The sequence below is a fragment of the Micromys minutus genome (assembly GCF_963924665.1).
Source record: "Micromys minutus genome assembly, chromosome: X".
NCBI classification, from domain to species: domain Eukaryota; kingdom Metazoa; phylum Chordata; class Mammalia; order Rodentia; family Muridae; genus Micromys; species Micromys minutus.
Window position 1 is genome coordinate 18,062,486 of NC_137970.1, and position 21,199 is coordinate 18,083,684.

General features: G+C 42.0%; 1 protein-coding gene across 2 annotated transcripts; it reads left to right on the top strand.

Annotated features, from left to right (window-relative positions):
- The first annotated feature begins 825 nt into the window (after window positions 1-825).
- Window positions 826-20,712, top strand: ALAS2 (5'-aminolevulinate synthase 2). 2 transcript variants are annotated; one of them, XM_080910351.1, is made up of 11 exons: window positions 826-862; window positions 5,290-5,485; window positions 6,135-6,257; window positions 7,104-7,214; window positions 10,149-10,371; window positions 10,975-11,159; window positions 14,344-14,523; window positions 15,174-15,338; window positions 16,369-16,637; window positions 17,895-18,057; window positions 20,439-20,712. In XM_080910351.1, the coding sequence occupies exons 2-11, from the start codon at window positions 5,305-5,307 to the stop codon at window positions 20,600-20,602; spliced, it is 1,764 nt and encodes a 587-aa protein (XP_080766477.1). In that variant the 5' UTR covers window positions 826-862; window positions 5,290-5,304; the 3' UTR covers window positions 20,603-20,712. The 2 variants fall into 2 exon arrangements, with proteins under 2 accessions (XP_080766477.1, XP_080766478.1); XM_080910352.1 differs by having other exon boundaries at window positions 6,180-6,257.
- Window positions 20,713-21,199: the final 487 nt, after the last annotated feature.

The window sequence follows — 21,199 nt, forward strand, 5'->3', positions numbered from 1 at the left end:
ATTGCCCTAGGCTTAGGAAAGGCATGGGGAATAAGATATGAGAGAAAATATTAAAAGGGATAGAAAAAAGAGAAGCCTTATGTTTTAACTGTATGTTCTAAGATGTACAGAAGAGCGTGGGTTCTGGCAGCATACTGCGGACTTTCTGAGCTATGTACTTTCTAGATGGGCAATTGTTAGTAGCCCCCTCCAAGCCTTAGTCTCTTTATCTGTGACATAGAGATAACTGCATCTTGGCCTTAAAATTGTTATAAGGCTAAATTAATCAATATAAAGCAATTACCCCCACAAGATACTGAGCTTAAGTAGTGAATCAACATGAGCTGTTATTTTCTCAAACTAGGCACTGTGCCAAATGTTTATATATTTACTGAAGTGACACACCATCCTTTGAATTGACCCAGCTTCCCATGGAGACTCATAGCTAAAAGCCTTCAGAGCCTCAGTGCCTAGAGTGTCTTCTAGGTCTGACTTCCTGGTCCTCTCCATGCCTTTACTGCCCTCCTTTCATGGTTGAGGGAACTGAAGGTCAAAGGGATGATTCTCCATTAGGTGCCCTGGCTCTATAAGGATGGTCTGATCTCAAAATTGAATGAGTTAATTTTACTACCCTAGAGGGAGAAGAGGAAGAAAACAGAAAGAGAAAGGACAGAACAGCTGTAGTGAGAATGTGGAAGGAGACTACTTTGTTTTTTATCTTTAGCAGAGGCTGAGACACCTTAGGGCCAAGGCAGAAGGAGGTGGGGTGGGGTGGGGTGGGCGGGGCGGGGTTGAGAGGGAGGCTGGGTTGAAAGCTGCTTCCCAGCCCAGCCCAGCCCACAGCACTCACCGTCTTTGGTTCGTCCTCAGTGCAGGGCAACAGGTAAGGAACTTTTTGGTGCTCTTTCTGGGCTCTAGCCCACACTGTGCATTGACCCTGGGAGACTAGACCTGGTTTTTGACCTTCACAGAAACTGTCTCTTCTGTTTTGGGGTTTTTCTTTCTTCTCCTTCTCTCCCTCTTTTATTAGTTTCCAGTACATTAACCTAGAGCCTTGGGGATTGGGGTGGGGGTGGGGTCAGATCCAGGGAAGGAACAGTGAAAGGTTCTATGAGGGGTGGTTAAGAATGGTAAGGCAAGATATAGGTACTAAGAGGTTGAAAAACTAGCAGAAATACAGGGGGAAAGGTGGAAGAGAATTGTCATTGTGCAGAAAAAGCAGGAGATTTGGAGTCTCACTCTTAAGTCACTGTGAGACCCCAGGCAGGTCATTTATCCTTTAGCAAAAGGTTCCCACCAATTTCTTAGTTCTGGTTTTGTGTCTAAATTTTTCTGTTTTTAACTCTCCCATGATTTTCCAGGGTTGGAAAGAAGGTACTGGGGGGCGGGGGGAGTGATAAGGCCGGATGCTTTCAGCTCCTAGAAGAAGTTAAGAGATTCTTTTCCAGAACTTAAATGGTTCTTAAAAGCAGGCCACAAGTAATGGGAGACAGGGCATAGAAAAGCTATGAGTGGCTTCTTGCTTCCCTGCTGGGATGGTGGCGCAGCTGATCTTTCTGGCCTATGGGACTGCCAGTTGGGTGCTGACATAAAAGGGAATTTAAAGATACAGGGGGGAAAATCCCTCTGAGTAATGATGGTGCTTGTCCTGAAACTTCCCCACTCTCTGATTTTGTTTTAAGATTACTGGCAATATTTTCTATGCAATGGGCATATAAATCATTAAGCGGTGGAATGGATTAATAAATGTTCAATAGTACCTCAAATCCTACTTTAGAACATTTGTAGAAAACATTGGTCATAAAAGACCACAGTAAAGGGGCCTATATCACTGTAACAGAGTGGCTTAGTATCTAGAGTCAAGTTCTCAGCTGAGAAAATATGGAATGTTTGGACCATGGATTGATTCATGGTGGCTAAGTCAGGGGTCTCTGGAGCCAGGCTGCCTGAGGTGAAATTTTGCTCCTTTCACTTAACAGTTTTGAGACTTGGGTGAGTCATTACATCTTTGGAGCCCATGTGTCTATTCCCAACATTATCCTGCGGACTGAATACGTCTATGTACGTGGAACATTGACAATGGTCAGAGTTCTGTTAATGTTTGAATATCAGAACCAGAAGATAAATTATGAAATTTCCTATCTAATCCAATGTCTGTGGATAAAGCAAGGTTCAGAAAGGGTAGAGAGGTGCAGGGGAGCCCAAAGTTTACACACAGTAAATTGCAATAAAAGCGAGACAAAAATCTCATCTCCAGCTTTCCAGACTTAACCTGATTCATGCATGGTGAAACTCTGATATATTCATGATGTGACTCCTGGGCTCCAGAGTATATGTTTTGTTTTGTTTGAGAAAAGATCTGCTACTTAGTCCTGACTGTCTGGGAGCTCTGCAGCCTAGACTAATATGCAATCCAGGATCCTGTTGTCTCAGCTTCCTGTGGTGTCAAGACAGGCAGCTAAGAGTCTATGTTCTTAATTCCCTGAACTGCCTGAACTGCTTTTTCTATTCGGTCTTTACTCATTCCCGGGTCACATTAAGTAGTGTTCTGGAATAGATGTTAAGAGTCCAAATACAAAGTTATGTGCCATAATGATGTTCGGGAAGATCAGGGTAGCACAAGAGAAATTGTAACTGGAGCTTTAAAATAAACTCAAAAATTCAATTCACATCAAGAAGTACTCTGGATTTTTCCCAGGACCCTCAGTATATCATAGCCAATAGCCCCACAAAAATGGTGAACCCACTGGGCCTTTTCTGGTTTTGTACATAGAAAGTAGGCTTTTATCAATCATCATTCCAGGGTAGGACTTTGCCTCTAATCATATAATCATAATAATCATAATCATCCTGTTTCACTATATACTTCAATGCTATTGTCAGTGTCAGAAGTTTGTACAAACCTGCAGGAACCTGGGCCATCCATCTTGACTCCCTACAGATTGCCAGAGCCAGCCTTGGCCAGATGCTCAGACGTGATTCCAGGAAGGGGTTCTTCTTCTCTCCCACACCCTGGGCTCATCTTGGGGAGTAGCCAGACTCTAATGGTGATAAACTCTAGGGGCTTTATCTACGGTCTGCAGGCTCGGCCTTGAAAGCTTTAGCCTTCATGGGTAGTCAGTCAGAAGGGTGACTCTTATTCCAGATATGAGATAGGCACTGGATCCAGCCAATGGCCAACCAGCTGATGCAGGCAAAATTACCTCACATTTGACAACTGATCAAAGCTAAGACCCAGAAAGGAGAAGTGCCTTGTCCAAAAACATTGAACAAAGAAGCTAGGAAACCAAAATGTAAATAAGAAAAAAATCTAACTTTTTATGCACCAGCCACTGTGCTGAAAGGTTTACAAATTTTGTTTTGTTTGTTTCATTTAACCCTTCCAACCAGCTTTCTGCTTTTTGTCATTCGAGGGCCCATGTGAACAGGCCTACAAACTAACTCAGGCCTCTGTGACAGCCTGGGGAAGGGAGGGAGGATGTTCTAAGATAGAATAAGATGACTGGGTTGCTTTGAAAAGTAAGAGGTGGGTGCTTGTTCTACGAGATTAGGGAGATAAAAGAAGTTGCCAATAACATAGGACCAAGAATTCCTCTGGCCCCCTTGTCCCTTGCATAATAAGGCTCTATGCACTGAGCTGTTTGCTTTCTTGGCAGAGCTGAGGCCTTAGTATTCCCACTTTCCCTCCTATCTCTCCTATTGATTGTGCTGTCTTTATCTTGTCCCTACCCATTAATTCTCACTCTACAACTGGCTCCTTTTCTTCCAATTTGTTTCTTCCTCTTGTTCTGTCTTTCATTTTGGTCTCAATCTCATGTCCTTATAGTTTCCCCCACTTTCACCTGCCTGTTTCCTTCTTAAATATAGATTTATTATTTTAAATTATATGTATGTGTTTGGTTCTGTTATAGGTACGTATACATGGGTGCCAGGTCAGTGGCAACCCGAGGCATCAGATCTCCTGGAGTGAGCCACACAGCATGAGTACTGGGATGTCAACTTGGAAGAACAGTATTTACTCCTAACCACTGAGCTATTTCTTCTGCCACTACCACTGCCTCTTGATCCTCCTGTGTTTTAAAAAATTCACTGTCTTTTTCATTGTTTCTCTCCCACCACCACTCCAGCAGGGTCATGCCCCCCCCCCCAAATCGGTATGGCCTCCCCTTTTATCTCAATGCTCCTGTGCCCTTGCTGGATTCCTTTGTCTCCAGCTTAATTTTCAGTCTTTATATTCCTCTAGGCTACCTGAGGTTCCTTTGTCTCTGTCTCTCCCAGTAGGTTCTGTTTCTCCTTCTGTCTTATCATCTTGCCCTACTTTCTGTATCTCCCATCATACTCTTGTCTTGTTTCTTAGCATCAGTCTTCCTCTCCCTGTCCTTTCCTATCTCTACCTTGCTCTTCTTCCTTCCAGCTCTGACGTCTTTCTCCTCAGTTTCAGGTCTTCCTCCTCCGCCATCACACTTTTGTTCACTCTCTTCTTTTATCTTTCTGAAGTCATCTTGATCTTTTCCCCCTACCTCCCTATGCTCTCCCATTGAAGATCATACTCCAAAATTCAGGCAATACTCAATGAGAGTTATATGTCATGTGCTTTATCTTTTCCTGTTCATTTCCCCTGATGTTTTCCAGCCCCTTTCTTTCCTCTATCTTAGCCTTTGTCTTCTTTACTGATCTACATAGATTTAATCTTCCAGCCTCTTTGGGTCTTATTTGTACCTCCTCCTTTATCAGAATTTAACCAAAAGTCAAGAAAAGAATTCAAACATATCAAAATACCAACCTGGTGGTACATAGCGTATAGGGCACATGACTGCCCGTTCCTGTTTCTGGGAATTCCTTAAGTGAGAGCTGGCTCTAAGCTCCTTTCCCCTCTCTGGACACAGCAGGACTAGCTGAGGAGCATCTGTCTCCATAAGTGGGTAGAGTCTTCATTTGCTTGAAGATAAGCAGCCTGGATGACAGTAGTCTCAGGTGGTGATCACAGGATGAGTTGTCAGCTGTCATTCTGCAGCACGAAGTCATTTCTACGATCTTCGCAGTCGCTGAGCAGCTGGTGACAGAGTAAATCAGAAGCCAAGTTTTCTGGCCTCTAGTCAGAACTTGCCTGTTTCTCTAGTAGTGTTTCTCATTTCATCCTCACATTTTAACACTAGAGCTCCTTGCTGAGAAAGATGACAAGGGGATCTCTGAGGAAGGCAATAAGCTTTCAGTGGGAAACTAAAAGACAAAGAATGAGACACAGACATGACTTTTGGTTTTTGGCCAGGCTCTTATGATGGAATCTCATCTCTTCCCCAATTTCTACAGGACTTTGGGCTCAGGATGGCGGCAGCAGCTATGTTGCTACGGTCCTGTCCAGTGCTCTCTAAGGGCCCCACAGGCCTCCTAGGCAAAGTGGCTAAAACTTACCAGTTTCTATTTGGTATTGGACGCTGCCCCATCCTGGCCACTCAAGGACCAACCTTTTCTCAAATCCATCTTAAGGCAACCAAGGCTGGAGGAGGTAAGAAGAGGTTACTGGCAAATGGGTATTTCTGGGTCACAGAGAGTTCCAAATCTGATTATAATTACCTAATAGCTTGGAAAGTTAATGTGAAAATATCAAGGCAAGATGCACTGACTTAAAAAAATAAACTCAAAATATTTATAGAGTAAATATAAATTACTCTATAAATTCCAGGGTATTTATAGAGATTCACATAACTATATACTTGAGCCATGCTGAACAACATTAAAACTGCTCAAATCTATTCTCTTGCCCTACAATCCCTTGCCTTTGCTCTTGACATAAGACCTTTTCCCATACTACTATCTCCTCTCAATTTTCCCATTAAACACTGAATCTGGACATTATGACTTCTGCAAATCCAGCCTACACTCCTACCCTATCCAATGCAACTCTTGGTCACATCCCGTATATCTTTTAGCTTTCATTTGTCCTGTCTTCCCTCCCATCCCATTGTTCCCAGAGTATTATCAGTATGTGCTATTTCTCCCGGATTAGGAACTCCCCTGCAGTGAGAGAGACCAGATTCATTTAACTCCTTGTCTCTATTCTAGGGATCTCTAGGATACAGTAAGTCTCAGCAATCATTTCTGAGCTGAATGCATAGCTAAGAATGAATGTGCGATTACTCTCTTACCTTATGTAGACTCTCCATCTTGGGCTAAGAGCCATTGTCCTTTCATGCTGTCAGAACTCCAAGACAGGAAGAGCAAGATTGTACAGCGGGCACCTCCAGAAGTCCAAGAGGATGTCAAGAGTTTCAAGACAGGTTGGGGTCAACCTCCATCTTATCCTACCTCCACTCCTAATGACTGAACTCACATTATCAGACTCTTGAGCTAGGCAAATCCAAATAAAGCTAGTGGACATTTCATGATGGGAAATCTTGGCCTTTTACAGGGGAGTCATAATGGGCAGTTGCCAACACATACACATGCACAAGCCCCCATAACGTACAGCTGTTAGTTTAAAATGGGCCTCTTCTGTCCCAAGTGGCTAAATGAAATCCAAAAGGCTGGGATTGCAATTTAAGCAGACCATATTGTGTTCGTATTAAGGGGGAAAAAAAGAGAATAAATGCTTCTTTTAGTTTTGATACAAACAGTCCACTGATTAGCTTTTGTTCCAGCCAGAAGTATCTTGCATTATCAATTTTATTAAAAGAAATCCAAAGAAAGTTTTGTTCTCAACAAAACAACCTGTTCAAGGACAACCTGGGCCGAGCACCTAAACAATTACACTTAAGCGATGACTATTCTATTGGCATCTTTCACAGGCCATTTTGAGTTATCACTAAGAACAAAAGTTAAATATTAAAATTGAATGATGTTCAGAAAAGAAGACTCACATATGCTTCCAAGCTCAGGAGTTAGGGTACATAGCCTGGTTACCTTAATTAAAGGGCAATGAACTGTCAGTTACCTTAAAGGTTTCTGGACATTCTAGACACTGCTACTGGGGACACAAGTAGATGTTTATTTTGCAGACCAGTACTCCAGGAACCTTGTGCACTTTCTAAACTTGAATCTCTACACATTATACTGAATCTAAAGAGGACAACAAATACTGCCTTGTTTTCACCCTTCATGCCAATGAGTTCCATATTCCCTATCAGACCTGCTGAGCTCCATGGATTCAACCACTAGAAGCCAACCATTCCCTCGTTTCCAGGGTCCAGAGCAGACTGAAGAGGCACTTCCCCTCCTGATTCAGAACAATATGACTGGTGAGTTTGCCAAGACAGGAATGAAGGGCATGGGAACAGGGCAGTAGCTGCTGAAAGGATGTGTAACACAGGAGAAGAGGGGAAATGAAAAAAAATTTAAACCAAAGAGACTTCAAAAGGAAGTCTTAGTGCTAATGTTGCTGAGGCTGTATCTTTTGTAATTAAGTCATTTTTCCTATCATAGACCGAGGTAAGTCATCTATGATAGGAAAAGTAAGATGCCATCTACAGTAATGTGGTGTTTCTAGTTTGTTCTGAGATCTTATTAGAAATTAGGCTTCCCTCCACTATTTCTTTTCCACACTCCCTCAAAGTTTCTCACCCTTCACAGACTTCCTTTCTGTCTTCTGTATTTATTTTTTCATAATGGAATTCGCTTCATTTTTCTAACATAGGAATAAAAATATTTTTAACAGATACAGGAAAATAAAGAGTAAATTACTATCTACTATTAACTTGTTATATTTTCTCCTATGGCTATCCACACACAGAGCCACAGACACACAGATTATTATCTAATTATCATAATCACTGTGTATTTTGTTCAATGTGACCTCATATCACTTATGCCTTTGTGCCATCCACACAGAGCTGAACAATCACTGTTAATGGCTGAATCCCGTTCCGTGGTGTGGACACATCATTATTCATGTAATTTAGGACCTATAATTCAGGTTGTTTCTATGGCTTTTGTATTCTAGTTTAGACGGCATGTTCGCTTTATATCCACATGAATACACCCAAAGAAAATCCAATGGTTTTCCCTTTTTTATTATCTAAACCATTGTGTCACTCCCTTGCTGGCCACTAATTTGCTATATAATTTGCCTGATCCAGCTAGCTGTTCTTTGCATGCCCCAGTCACTTCATCTGTCACATACAGATGCTGACAAAAGGTTTCTATGAGAAACAAAAAACAGCATCTTTAAGGGTCCTGAAAATAGGTTTGTATGTATTTGTTTGGGCATTCATTAATGCCAGCCAGAATAATTTAATAAGATACTACCTAGTTTTAATCACTATTATTATTATTATTATGTTTGTGATGATATTCTAATTACTCTATATCAACTATCAGTGGTGTCCTCAGATTGTCACACCTCAGCAAGAAAAGAAGTCTAAGCGCCATTCTACTTTGGAGGACATTAAAACATAAGAGGATTGTTTTAATTGACCTTGAATTGTTTTGGTTGGCATCCAAAGTAATAGGTTTCACAAGGCATCATTATATTTTATTCTCATTTGTTCCTCTTTCTCCTGGTTTCCCTTCTTGACCTAGTTAGCCCTCTCTACTTGCTATTCCTACTATATATATATATTACCCTTTCTATTTTTTTTTGACCCATAAACACACATGTACAAACACATACACTATATGCACAGTTTAAATTTTAAGTTTCACATATATATGAAAGAACACATGCAATATCTGTCAATCTGGCTTAAACTGTTTAGCATAATTATTTCCAGCTCTAGATGTTTTTTAGAAAGTGTTAGGATTTTATTTTTTATAGCTGCACATTACTTTGTTTTATGTGTACCATACGTTTATTATCCATTCATTTGTTTATAGATATCTAGGCTGCTTCCATTTCCTAGCTATTATGTATAGTATAGCTATAAAGATGGATGTGTAAGTATCTTTGTGGTATTCTGACTTGGAGTCATGTGGGTATATGCTTAGAAGAGTTAATTCACATAGAAGGTCTGTTTTTTAATGATTCTTTTGAAAAGTTTTATTATTTTAAAATTATGCATGTGTACTAATGCCCTTGGAGACCAGATGTGTCAAATGTCCTGGAGCTAGAGTTACAGGCAGTTGTGAGCCACTTGATGTGAGTGATGAACCAAATTCAGGCCCTGGACAAGAACAACATGCACTGCTGAGTTATCTCTATAACCTCTGTTACTTTTCTAAGGAACTTCCTCACTGATTTCCATACTTGCTGTACCAGATTACGTTCCCACCCTTGGTGTATACAGTTTCCTCTTTGCCCACATGCTCCCACACACTTATCTTTTTTTCTTCTTCTTGACAATAGCCATTCTGACCAAAGTGAGATGAAATTAAAAAACAGCTTAAATCTGCATTTCCCTGATGGCTAAGGATGTTAAAGTATTCAATGTCCACCTGAACATCTCTTTTGAGAATTGTTTATTCTGCTCTTCAGCCCATTTGCCATTTGGATAATTTGTGGGGCTTAATTTTCGAAGTAGAGAAGATTCTGTGCTGGCTCAGGATCATATAACTATCGGGTGAGAAGAGTCATGGCCAGAAACTAGGTCTAGCAATGTTGCTTTCTTTGGGACTGAAGTGGTAACTCCTGTAAGGCATCTTCCACACTGACTCTGGAGCCTGACTAAATTTCTGAATGCATTACTGAGTTAATGAGTAAACAGAGGGATGGTTGAATAAAATATCAGAGAGCTAATATGAACCAGGGCTGGGGAGATGGCTCAGTGGGTCAAATGCTTGATGTGGAAGACCAACAGCCTGAGTTTTAGTCCTCAGAATCCACACAAAAGCCAGATATAACACAAGAGTTGATAATCTCAACATGCCCCAACCGAGGGATGGAAGGTATAGATGGGGAAAACCCATGGATGCTGATGGGCCAGCTCGTCTGCAGTACGCCACAGTGAACAAGACACCCTCTTCTCAAATGTAGAAATAGGGACTGACATCTGTAGCTGTTCTCTGAATTCCGAACATGCACTGTGGCATTAACACACCTGCATGTGTGCACTCACAGAGTTATATACACATATCTCATTAAACAATAGAAGAAAAAAGTGAACAGGACTACTAAGACATTTGTTGAGCAAATAAATGAATAGATGAGGTGACAGTGAGAAAACTCAAAATCAACAACATGTCTAAAACAAAAACTACCCAGGAAGCAACTATCCTTATCTCTATGTCTATTCCTGCAGGAAGCCAGGCTTTTGGTTATGACCAATTTTTCAGAGACAAGATCATGGAGAAGAAAGAGGACCATACCTACCGTGTGTTCAAGACTGTGAATCGCTGGGCTAATGCCTATCCCTTTGCCCAACACTTCTCCGAGGCATCTATGGCCTCAAAGGACGTTTCTGTCTGGTGCAGTAATGACTATTTGGGCATAAGCAGGCACCCTCGTGTCTTGGAGGCCATAGAGTAAGTAGAGTGTGGACTATGAGCTGTGGGTCACATGTAAAGATGTGGGTCCAAATAGTAGTGAACACTTTGGTTCTACTGCCACTCCTTTTGTACAAGGTCCCTCCAAGTATATCTACTCCTCAAATAAGAACTAAGTCAACCAACACATCACACTTGATTCATTGTTTGATGTGAAGGGTGATAATAGAAACTAAGAAAGACTCACTAACTTCAGGAGCTAGAAACCAAAGTTTAGAATGATGTGGGGGAAGAAGGAAGGAAAGAAGGAAGAAAGGAAGGAAGGAAGGAAGGAAGGAAGGAAGGAAGGAAGGAGGAAGGTGGGAGAAAAGAAGGAAGGTGGGAGAAAAGGAGGGAGGAGGGAGGAAGGAAGGAGGGAGGGTTTACTTTAGCTTTTCCAAACTACTTAAATTACTTTTTACTTTCTACCTCCGCCCTGAGGTACCTCTACATGTTTCCTTCTTTCCTCTACTTGGTCACTAATAAAGGTCACAGCCTTTACACAGGACAACTTACATTAGTACTGACCACATTAAGGAAGGCTTTCGTATTTCCTCAGTGCCTAACAAAGTTTTCCTTTGTCTTCCACTTTCTTGGGGCCAGGGAGACCCTGAAGAATCATGGAGCTGGAGCTGGAGGCACTCGCAATATCTCAGGTACCAGCAAGTTTCACGTGGAGCTTGAACAGGAGCTGGCTGAACTACACCAGAAGGACTCAGCTCTGCTCTTCTCCTCCTGTTTTGTGGCCAATGATTCTACTCTCTTTACGCTGGCCAAGCTTCTGCCAGGTAAGCACAGGCGTGAGATGGCAAGAGCTATGTTTAAGGCAGGGGTCCTGCAATAGAGCACCTGGTCTCTGGCTGCCCCCACTATTTTGAGCTCACTTGCTCTACTTGTTCATCCTTTTGCCTGACACACACAGACTTGACAGCACATGGTTACATCCCTCTGCCTTTATTCCTTCCACACCTAGGTTGAAGGCCAGCACCAAAGCCTAACCTTATAGAACAGTAACACCATAAACCTATCATTCTCTAACACAGTCTTTTGTCTCAACAGTGCTTTTAAAAACTTTTTTAATCTAAAACCTCTACCTCCATCCTCCACTCTTACCATAAAACCACATCCTACTGCAAGAATAATATAGAACCCACTGGATAGCTTCTCCTTACTTATTGACATGAAACCAAAATCCTTACTGTGAAATATAACTTCCCCTTTCTGCCTAAAGGCATCCCTTCACCTATACACCAGAGCCCATCTTCCCACATTCCCATTCTATAGTCCCCTCATATACCTTCCATCAGTCTGAATCTCAGGCGGATACAATGTTCAATCCTCAGCTCAGAGAGAAGCCACTAAAATGTCACATCCCTTAACCTCTAAGCCTGTGGGACAGTTTTGCCAAGTCCTCCTCTCCTCCCTCCTTCCAGCACATATCCTCCCCTCCTACTACCCTGAAAGGAGAAGACACCAAACAGCATTATCCTCAACTCTAAGCCAGAAAACACACGCCGACTTCCCTGCATCCCCAGTTTTCATCTCACTCCTTGCTTCCTGGAACAGTATAGGAAATGCCTTTTTCTTGTTGACTGTTTCTTCTACTAGTTATTGCCCATGATCCAGTTAGCAACTTCTCACTCCTCCCTCCAACTCTCTCTCAGAGAGAGAGAGAGAGAGAGAGAGAGAGAGAGAGAGAGAGAGAGAGAGAGAGAGAGAGAGAGAGAGGCAGAGAGAGAGAGCGCGAGTGCACGCATGTGTGTGTGTGTGTGCATGTCTGTCCTCTACTTTCACATCTGTCCCTGGATCCCTCCATATCTTCAGCCATTCACTGTTCTCTAAGATGTCTCCTGCCTCAACTCCTGTATCAATCTCTTGCTCCTGGCTTGTCCCTCGCCTTACTTTAAAAGACAAAATCCATTGAGAAAAGTTTTGTACTTGCTATCTGCTACTTCAGTGTACACTTCAAAAGTCACCACCACTTGAACACTTTTTCTAAGCTCATTCTGAACCCCTAAGTACAGTTTATTTGGGGATTATTTCTGACTAATTCTTTACTCCTCAACCAATAGAACCCAACACTTTTCATTTCCCCTACTTCAGATTGTCCTGAGGCTGTTTGTATTTTAATGTTAATTCCACTTCCCCAAGAAGGGCCTGCTAGTCACAGGTCTCCAATGGAACCTTCCCATTTTAATTAGTAAAATAAAGGAAAGCCAGTGACTGTAGGGCAAGGGAAATAGAGAGAGCTGAGAGGTCCAAGGAGGTCAGAGGACGGAGGGTGAAGGTTGTCGTGGCAACATGGAGTTTCCCAAGGACCAGTCAGACCCAGGTGATATTAATTGGTGTTAAAAAACTATGAACATTAAGGATTTTATAGGTCTGGCATCTTAAATGAAGGGCAATTTGTATCTTTGTCTATTTGATGTAATCTTGTTGTGTAGATATGGATTGAGAGTGGAACATATAAACCTGTATGAAAAGCTATCGGGCTGTAGAGTGGTGTTCGTGTGGAATTTTGGGGTACAGAAATACCCTGGACAGAGGCAGAGAACAGGCAGTAGTAAAGGGAATGGAGTTGTGCAGGAGAGTTGGGCCGTGGTGGCTCAGACCAGGCTCTAGAGGTGCGCGCGGCTCTGTATCAGGGTCGGGCCTGAGGAGTGAGACCTCAGGGCCGGTAAAGAGATAAACCAATTTTATTTTTTAATATTTACTGCAACATACTACCACTGTTTTAGTCTAACAAATATAATTTCCTTGATTTCTTTTTTTCCCTGCCTACAATATACTCTTAATACATTCAGAACAATGTTTCATTATATAAATCTTTACATGTCTTTACCCTATTCAAAATACTTTAATGAACCCCTGTTACCTCTAGGATCAAATGTGAACTCATGTCATGGCTTCTAGCTAACTTAAACCCTAAGACAGGCACAGTAGATCTGATCTGTAATCATAGTACTTGGAAGGCTGAATCCAAAGGACTTCATAGTGAATTATAGGATACTCTGGGCTACAAAATGAGATCTTAACTCAAAAAAGCAAAAAGAAAAAAAAAACTGAATTCTGTTACACATGTATCTTTTAAATCTCGTTTGCCATCCCTTTCTTACTGTTTCATTCAATTATAAATTAGTAACTTGTTTATTCATTCATACATTCATTCATTAAAAGTGTTTCCTTGGGAATATTTGTGCCTTATACTGGGGACAAGGGATATAAAGATAAAAAGACTCTGGCTTTGATCTCAAGAAACTTCTAGCTAAACAATCCAAGTTGTGGGAAAAAAAAAAAAACAAACATGACTCATTTTTCTCAAACAGAAGTTGTCCCTTACTTTATTGAAGACTACAATTCTTCCTTAATGTCTGTGAAATTTGGGTTCTTCCACATTCCATACTTTTCTACCCTCCCAGTATGACCCAGTAAAAATCTCTGCATTCTTCTTATCCTAGAGAAAACCATTTTCTGGTGCTAAGCTTTCTTCTTTGTGCAGTAAAGTGGTTATTGTCCACTCCATTTGCTGTGAACTGTCACGATCGTATAACCCCAACACTGTAATTATAAACATTTGGGTGCTATGTGGAAAAGGTAAAGTGTCAAATAGACCAGGGAGCATCTAGCATCGGTCTGCAAGCATTCTCTGAGATTAACATACTCCAACCTTTGATTTTTTTTTCCTAAGTGTGGAGAATAAAACTAAAACTCAAGGTTCCTGGGAAACTGAATTTCCTTTCCCTCAAGAAAGTGAGAAGCAATAGTCAGGCATCCTTGGAGAGAGTTCCTGGGCAGGGCAGTTGCAACAAGGGTGTAAGAGATGTGTCACAAAGGTTTCCAAAGGATGAAGAAAAAAAACAGGTCTTCAGAGGGCAAAGGGAGTAGGTAGTCTCTCCTCTCTTGCCAGGTCAGACTTGAAAGGTAAAAGCAGGCCGAGATAGAAGCTCAAGAATTACACATCTGTTTCCTCAGGGTGTGAGATCTACTCAGATGCAGGCAATCATGCCTCCATGATCCAAGGCATTCGAAACAGTGGTGCAGCCAAGTTTGTCTTCAGACACAATGATCCAGGCCACCTGAAGAAACTTCTTGAGAAGTCCGATCCCAAGACACCAAAAATTGTGGCTTTTGAAACTGTTCACTCCATGGATGGTATGTATATGTACATGTTTACTAGTATTGATATCTCATGATAAGCATGATGACAAAACCAACTATTAGTGTGTTATGCAGTTATTCATAGTTTATATTTAAAAACACTAAATTCTTATGATTCTATGAAGTAGGTTCTATTAGTAGTAGTAGGTATTGTTATTTATTATAATTAATTATATTAAGTAGGTATTACTACTACTACTACTACTACTACTACTATTGCACGAGGAAACCGAGGCACAAACAAGTGGAGTTAGAGTCACACAGGTAGTAAATGCCAAAGGAGAGGCCGCTATTACATTCTTTTACACATAAAGAAGCTAAATTCCACAGAGTGCAGTTTGTCTTACTCCCTCATTCAAGTTGATGGCACAATGATTATTCTCATACTAGGTAGGATATAAAACTTATTTCCTTGCATGACAAACTTTTCATAAGGAATAATATGCAAGTTGGTTGTGGCAGTGTCTTTCTAGTCTTTACAACTCTTGCCTACGGTTCCAAGGTCCACTAGGAAGCACTGCAGCCACAAAAGATTCTCAAGTCTGACAGATGTGGATTTAAATCCTGTCCTCGATACATATTATCCATTTATGGAGCTAAGGAAGGGTTATGACTTCCTACTCCTTTCCCTTGGCTCTTTTCAGGTGCCATCTGTCCTCTGGAGGAATTGTGTGATGTGGCCCACCAGTATGGGGCCCTGACCTTCGTGGATGAAGTCCATGCTGTAGGACTGTACGGAACCCATGGTGCAGGGATCGGGGAGCGTGATGGAATTATGCACAAGCTTGACATCATCTCTGGAACTCTTGGTGAGTGTCTTAGCTACGGTTAATATTACTGTCATGGCCAGAAGCAACATGGAGAGGAAAGGATTCACTTGGCTTATATATATCCTGAATCACAAGCCTACTGACAGTGAACTCAAACCAGGTAAGAACCTGGAGACAGGAGCTGATCCAGAGGCCATAGAGGGAGTGTTGGTTTCTAGCTTACTCCTCAAGGCTTACTCAGCCTACTCTCTTATAGAACACAGAAACATCAGCCCATAGTGGGCTGGGCCTTCCCACATCAATCACTAATTATGAAAATGCTCTACAGGTTTGCCTACAGCCCAGTCTTACAGACACGTGTTAACTCCTCTCAGATGACTCTTGCTCGCATCAAATTGACATAAAGCTAGTCAGCAGTGAGCAAATACCTGTATATAAGGGCTGCCCTTATGTACAATGTCCAAAAGCAGCCCCAGCAAACAGCTGTTTGGAAAGAATTTATAACCTCAGGCTTTAAAAAAAAAAACTTGACATGAACCATTTTTATTTTATTTATTTGGGGGGATTATAATTTCTTTATTTCTTCCTCCCCCCCTTCAAATCTGCCCACAACCCCACTTTGGCATTAATCTCTTTTAAGGACTATAGAAATGACATCAAATTCTTCATTAAAACCCCAGGCTTTCATCCTACCAAATCATCTCTTTCCTATCGGTCACCAAGAAAGTCTGGAAATGTTTTTCTAAAGGGCTCCAGAACTAGACCAAACAGCTGGGTTTAACCAGAATAAGAAAACTGTTTTCCTCCCCACCCGGTTCTGAGCCCCATCTTAGTTAATTCTCCAGGCCCCAACCAAGGAAAAGTCTCCACCCTGCTCCTATCTAGTCACCACATATGGCAGTACGTGACAGTCTTATCTGAGAACCACAGAAGCACGACCCTGACATGGACAGGAGAGATGTGCAGAGGACTGGGAAGGGAGCCTGGAGCTCCAGCTTCTGGTGTACCTCCCTATGTTACCTGGGACACGATCCTGCCCCACTGGGGACTGATTATTGTTTGTTTGCAGGCAAGGCCTTTGGCTGTGTTGGTGGCTATATCGCCAGCACTCGGGACTTGGTGGACATGGTGCGCTCCTACGCTGCGGGCTTCATCTTTACTACTTCACTGCCTCCCATGGTGCTCTCTGGAGCTCTAGAATCTGTGCGTCTACTCAAGGGAGAGGAGGGTCAAGCCCTGAGGCGGGCACATCAGCGTAACGTCAAACATATGCGCCAGCTACTAATGGACAGGGGCTTTCCTGTTATCCCCTGTCCCAGCCACATCATCCCCATAAGGGTGAGGACTCCACCATGCCCCATTTCCTTTCCCACCTCCCTGTTCTTGGAACCTTCCCATTTGCAACAAACTGACACCTGCTCCTTCAATCAACACTATGTCCCACCACTCACACACCCTCTCCCTCCCCCGCCCTCTCCCCCCCACACACGTGCACACACACTTATCGTCACATTTGGCCCCTGCTTTGAAAAATTAGCCATTATAGATTAACCTGTCAATTTAGCATCTCACAATATTGAGCTTATAATTTAATGGTTTTCAAATTTTTTATAAAAACTAATAGTGGATCACAAAATCCATTTAATGGGTTATACTTAGCCTATAAACTGGGAAAAAGGAAACAGAAAAATGCTGGAGCATACAACATGAAGTAAAGGCTATGAATTTGATCAGGTTGCTATCACACCTGATTGTAAAACCTACTTGTTACTAACAGTTGACTCAAAGCAATACAATGAACAACCACAGAAATAGCTGGTACCCTAGATCACAGCTCTGTTTAAATGTTTCCCCTCACTTCTAAAATCAATCCCCATGCCCTTCTTAAATGGCATATATTCCTGTGAGCCTGTTAAGTCAGGGTGTGGGAAGGATGCTTCTTACGACAATTTTGTGGATGAGAAAGGGAAGAATAGTAATCTCTCAGTATCCATGAAGGATTGGTTCCAGCCCTGCCCATGGCCCATATAAAAATCCATAAACGCTCACATTCGGCTGTACAGAAAAGTGTTATATTTCCATATACTCTATTAAGCCCTCCAATATACATCCAATCATCTCTAGATCACCAATGGTACCAAATTCAAATAAAAAACGACTTAGTAGTTAAACTGTAGCAAGATGGAGAGTATGCACATTAAAGACATTTAATTTTATCCAAGGCTGATTGGATACTTGAACAAAAGACACAGATACAGAGGACCAACTGGGTCTAACTAAGTGATGTTTAAAATAACCTAGTAACAGCAACCCAGAACTGCCCTGGATTTCCAACTACACCAAGTTTATCAATGTGCTTGCTATACAAATAGTATCAAGACAAGATGCCAGCCCTATCTCTCCACAACTCATGGCTGGCCCTGAGCCCCCCCCCCCATAGAGATCCTGGGGCTGTCACTGCCTAATAAGCCCTTTATGAAAATCAATCTGTCTCCAAACTCAGTGGTGTTCCTTAATAAGGTTCCCCCCACCTAGCTAGTGTGTAACGGTGGCCCCAGGGTAAGAGGTACTGAAAGCCCTTTCTTTTGAGTCCAGGTGGGTAATGCGGCACTCAACAGCAAGATTTGTGACCTTCTGCTCTCCAAGCACAGCATCTATGTGCAGGCCATCAACTACCCAACTGTGCCTCGTGGTGAGGAGCTACTGCGCTTGGCCCCATCCCCCCACCACAGCCCTCAGATGATGGAAAACTTTGTGGGTAAGTCCTCTGCATAGGTGTCTACACTTCCCTACCCCTAAGCCCCAGGAACCAAAGAAGCTGGGAGATTAGATTTCACTTGACTCGGAAATATTTCTAGTAGCATCTGTTGTGAACCAGGCTCTATACCAGGGTCACGAATGATTGGGAAACAGCCCGTAGACTCCCCGGGCTCTAGTTTGGTTGGAGTAATACCAGAGACAGAAACAATAGTGTATACAAACAATAATGTCAGGCGAGATAAAAAAATTAACTGACTGTACCTGGGGAAATTGTGGGAAGAGAGAGGAGCCTAACCTTCAGGATTCAAGATAGGCTTTCTAGGGGAAAGGATCTCTAGACTGAATGTTACTATGTGAGTGGTTTTCGACCAAGAGAAAAAAGTTAATACAAGGCACTCCTAGAGGAGGAAAGAACATAAAGAAAAAGGTAAGGATAAAGGTGAGGAACAGTTACAAGTGAAGAACAGTATCAGCTGAGTGCAGCCTAAAATCCCAGCACTTTGGAGGTGAAATCAAGAGTTCAAGGAATCCCAGCAGTTCCAGAGGAATTACTGGAGTAGGGGATAGAAAGAGAAGGGAGGTGTCAATCTATGAGCTACAAAGACAACATAAGCAAGGGCTAAGTTTCAAGGCCTATGGAGCTGAGCTGGGGAGTTTGTGTTTTATCCCAAAAGATGGCAACTGGGTGAATTCACCCAATATGTACTATTTCTCTTAGGTTTATTTTTGAAATTATAATTTAATTGCAGTCTTGTATATTTTTGAGATTGTAATTTAATTACAGTATTTCCCCTTCCCTTTCCTTCCTGCACATCCTCCCATATACCCCTCCCTGTTCCCCTTCAAATTCATGGCCTGTTTTTTTTTTCCATCGATATGTGTGTGTGTGTATATATATATATATATAATAAATCTTTTAAATAACTCTTTAAAAAGAAGACCCACCATTTGAGAAAATATATCAGCATTTAATGATGACAAATATACAGAATATATATGTTGGAGGTACATCCTAAACCATTTATACTAATAAGAATGTTTACCCCAAATTTGTAGACACCCGTAGATTATATAACAAAGTTGAAGCTCCCTATGATGACATTCAGTGCTTTTCACCTGATGCTGTCCATGTCCTGTCCTCTCCTGTCCTGACCTCTCCTCTTCTGCCACAGGCATCTTGTTTCTCCAACTATGTCCAATCAATTCAAGTTCTCTCACTGTACTTCGATCCATCCATTATCCTCTCTGGCTCACTTCCCTTCCTCTTGTAGCCTTAACTCATCCTTTCAATAAATGCCTATCGTGTTCTTATTATAGGCTGGACATTTCCCTAGAGACCTAGGAATAGACAAGACACAGAAGCCTTAATTTCACTAAAATTAAGCTTTTTAAAAATCTAGTAGAAAGGGATAATTAGCTTTTAAAAAGTCAATTAACATTCTAGTTCAAAGTGTTAAGGGAAAGGCAGAAATAGGGAAACAAAAGTGCTGTGGGCAGGTACTGGCTCGGAGGAGGACCATAGACATGGAGTAGCAAGGGTAGAAAACATTAAGGTGACACAGAGAAGATCTGAAGGAGACACTGAGGTTAGCTGTGTATGTACCTAATGGACATCCCAGAGAACAGTCAAAGGTAAATACCCAAGGGCAAAATTATTCCTTTTATATTTGGGAAACAAAAGATGGGTGTGGATGGAGTGGCAGAAAAAGTGAGCAGAACGGGCTTGGTGGAGGACAGTATGAACTGTTTGGTCGTGCCCATGTTGTTAGATATAGCTAATTAGGCAGCTAAGCACAGATGCTATTGGACATACAAGTCTGGAAACTAAGACTTCTGGGGAGAATGGAAGTAAAAATTTCAGAGTCATCTGCATTAAGAACACAAGACTAGATCATACCAACAAGGGATGGGCAGGAAAAAAAAGACTAAAAACAAAGACCAGTCACACACCTGACATACAGCTGGTCCTGTTCCCTCCTCTGGGTCCCTACACACCCTAGGAATGCACCCCTACCCTGTCTCACGACACTGATAGAGTAGCATGATTCCTTTTAGTGTTGTTTTTATCAGGTCAGGATTGTCTAAGCAGAGACATTCACTGTTGGGCCTACACATGTCCTTCATGTAGAGAGAGATACAGGCTAGCACAGCATGCCTTTAAATATTGTCATAGGCATATTTTGTCTTTTATACATCCTAGGACCCACAGACAAATGGTAGCATTCATGGGTCACACTGAAGCAGACAAGCAAATCTACTTCTGAATCCAAGTTACCGCCAAGGACCCAGGGAGGCAAAACCTTAGTGCATCTGTAGCAACATGGGTTTTGGAAGACCAAGTCTAACCAATTATTTCCTTCATCTCTTCTTCACTTTCAGAGAAGTTGCTGCTGGCCTGGACCGAGGTGGGGCTGCCCCTCCAAGATGTGTCTGTGGCTGCATGCAACTTCTGTCATCGTCCTGTGCACTTTGAGCTTATGAGTGAGTGGGAGAAATCCTACTTTGGGAACATGGGACCCCAATATGTTACCACCTATGCCTAAGGAGTCAGCTGCCTTGGATGCCAACCCCACCTGCACTCCCCTGAGGGATGGGCTTCCTCCTGCTCTCTGCTTTGCTGTGTGCTTCTAGCTAACTTGATTCTGAAAATAAAGAGCAACCTGAAACACTGGTATCCCTTTGATGGACAAAGAACAGACAATTTGTAATTATACTGACTCAAGACAATTGCAGCCTCATAAGGAAACCAGATTACTTGTTGGTCTGACCACTCTAGTTTACCGATAGAAAAAGCCAGACTTAAGAGGAAAAAAATGCCCCTAAATTGTATTGGAAGCCATATAAAGAGCTAAACCCCTTAGCTAACCTGAAGTGGCTTTCCTAATGGTTTCGACAAAGATACAGAGCTCTACTCTTCACTAGGAGACTTGGAAAATGAGTCCCAGGTAGCATTTCAGGTCAGAAGATGAAGTGGGTCTCAACTAAAAACTGACTGTTCTTTGGGAATAATGGCTTCCCCAAACCAAGGAATCTTCCAGAATGAAGAATGGACTTTCTTGATCCACTATCCTCTTTTACTCAATAGAATCTTATAGGATTTACTATCCTTTCCCAAGGTGAGGGAAGAGATTTGGCTACAG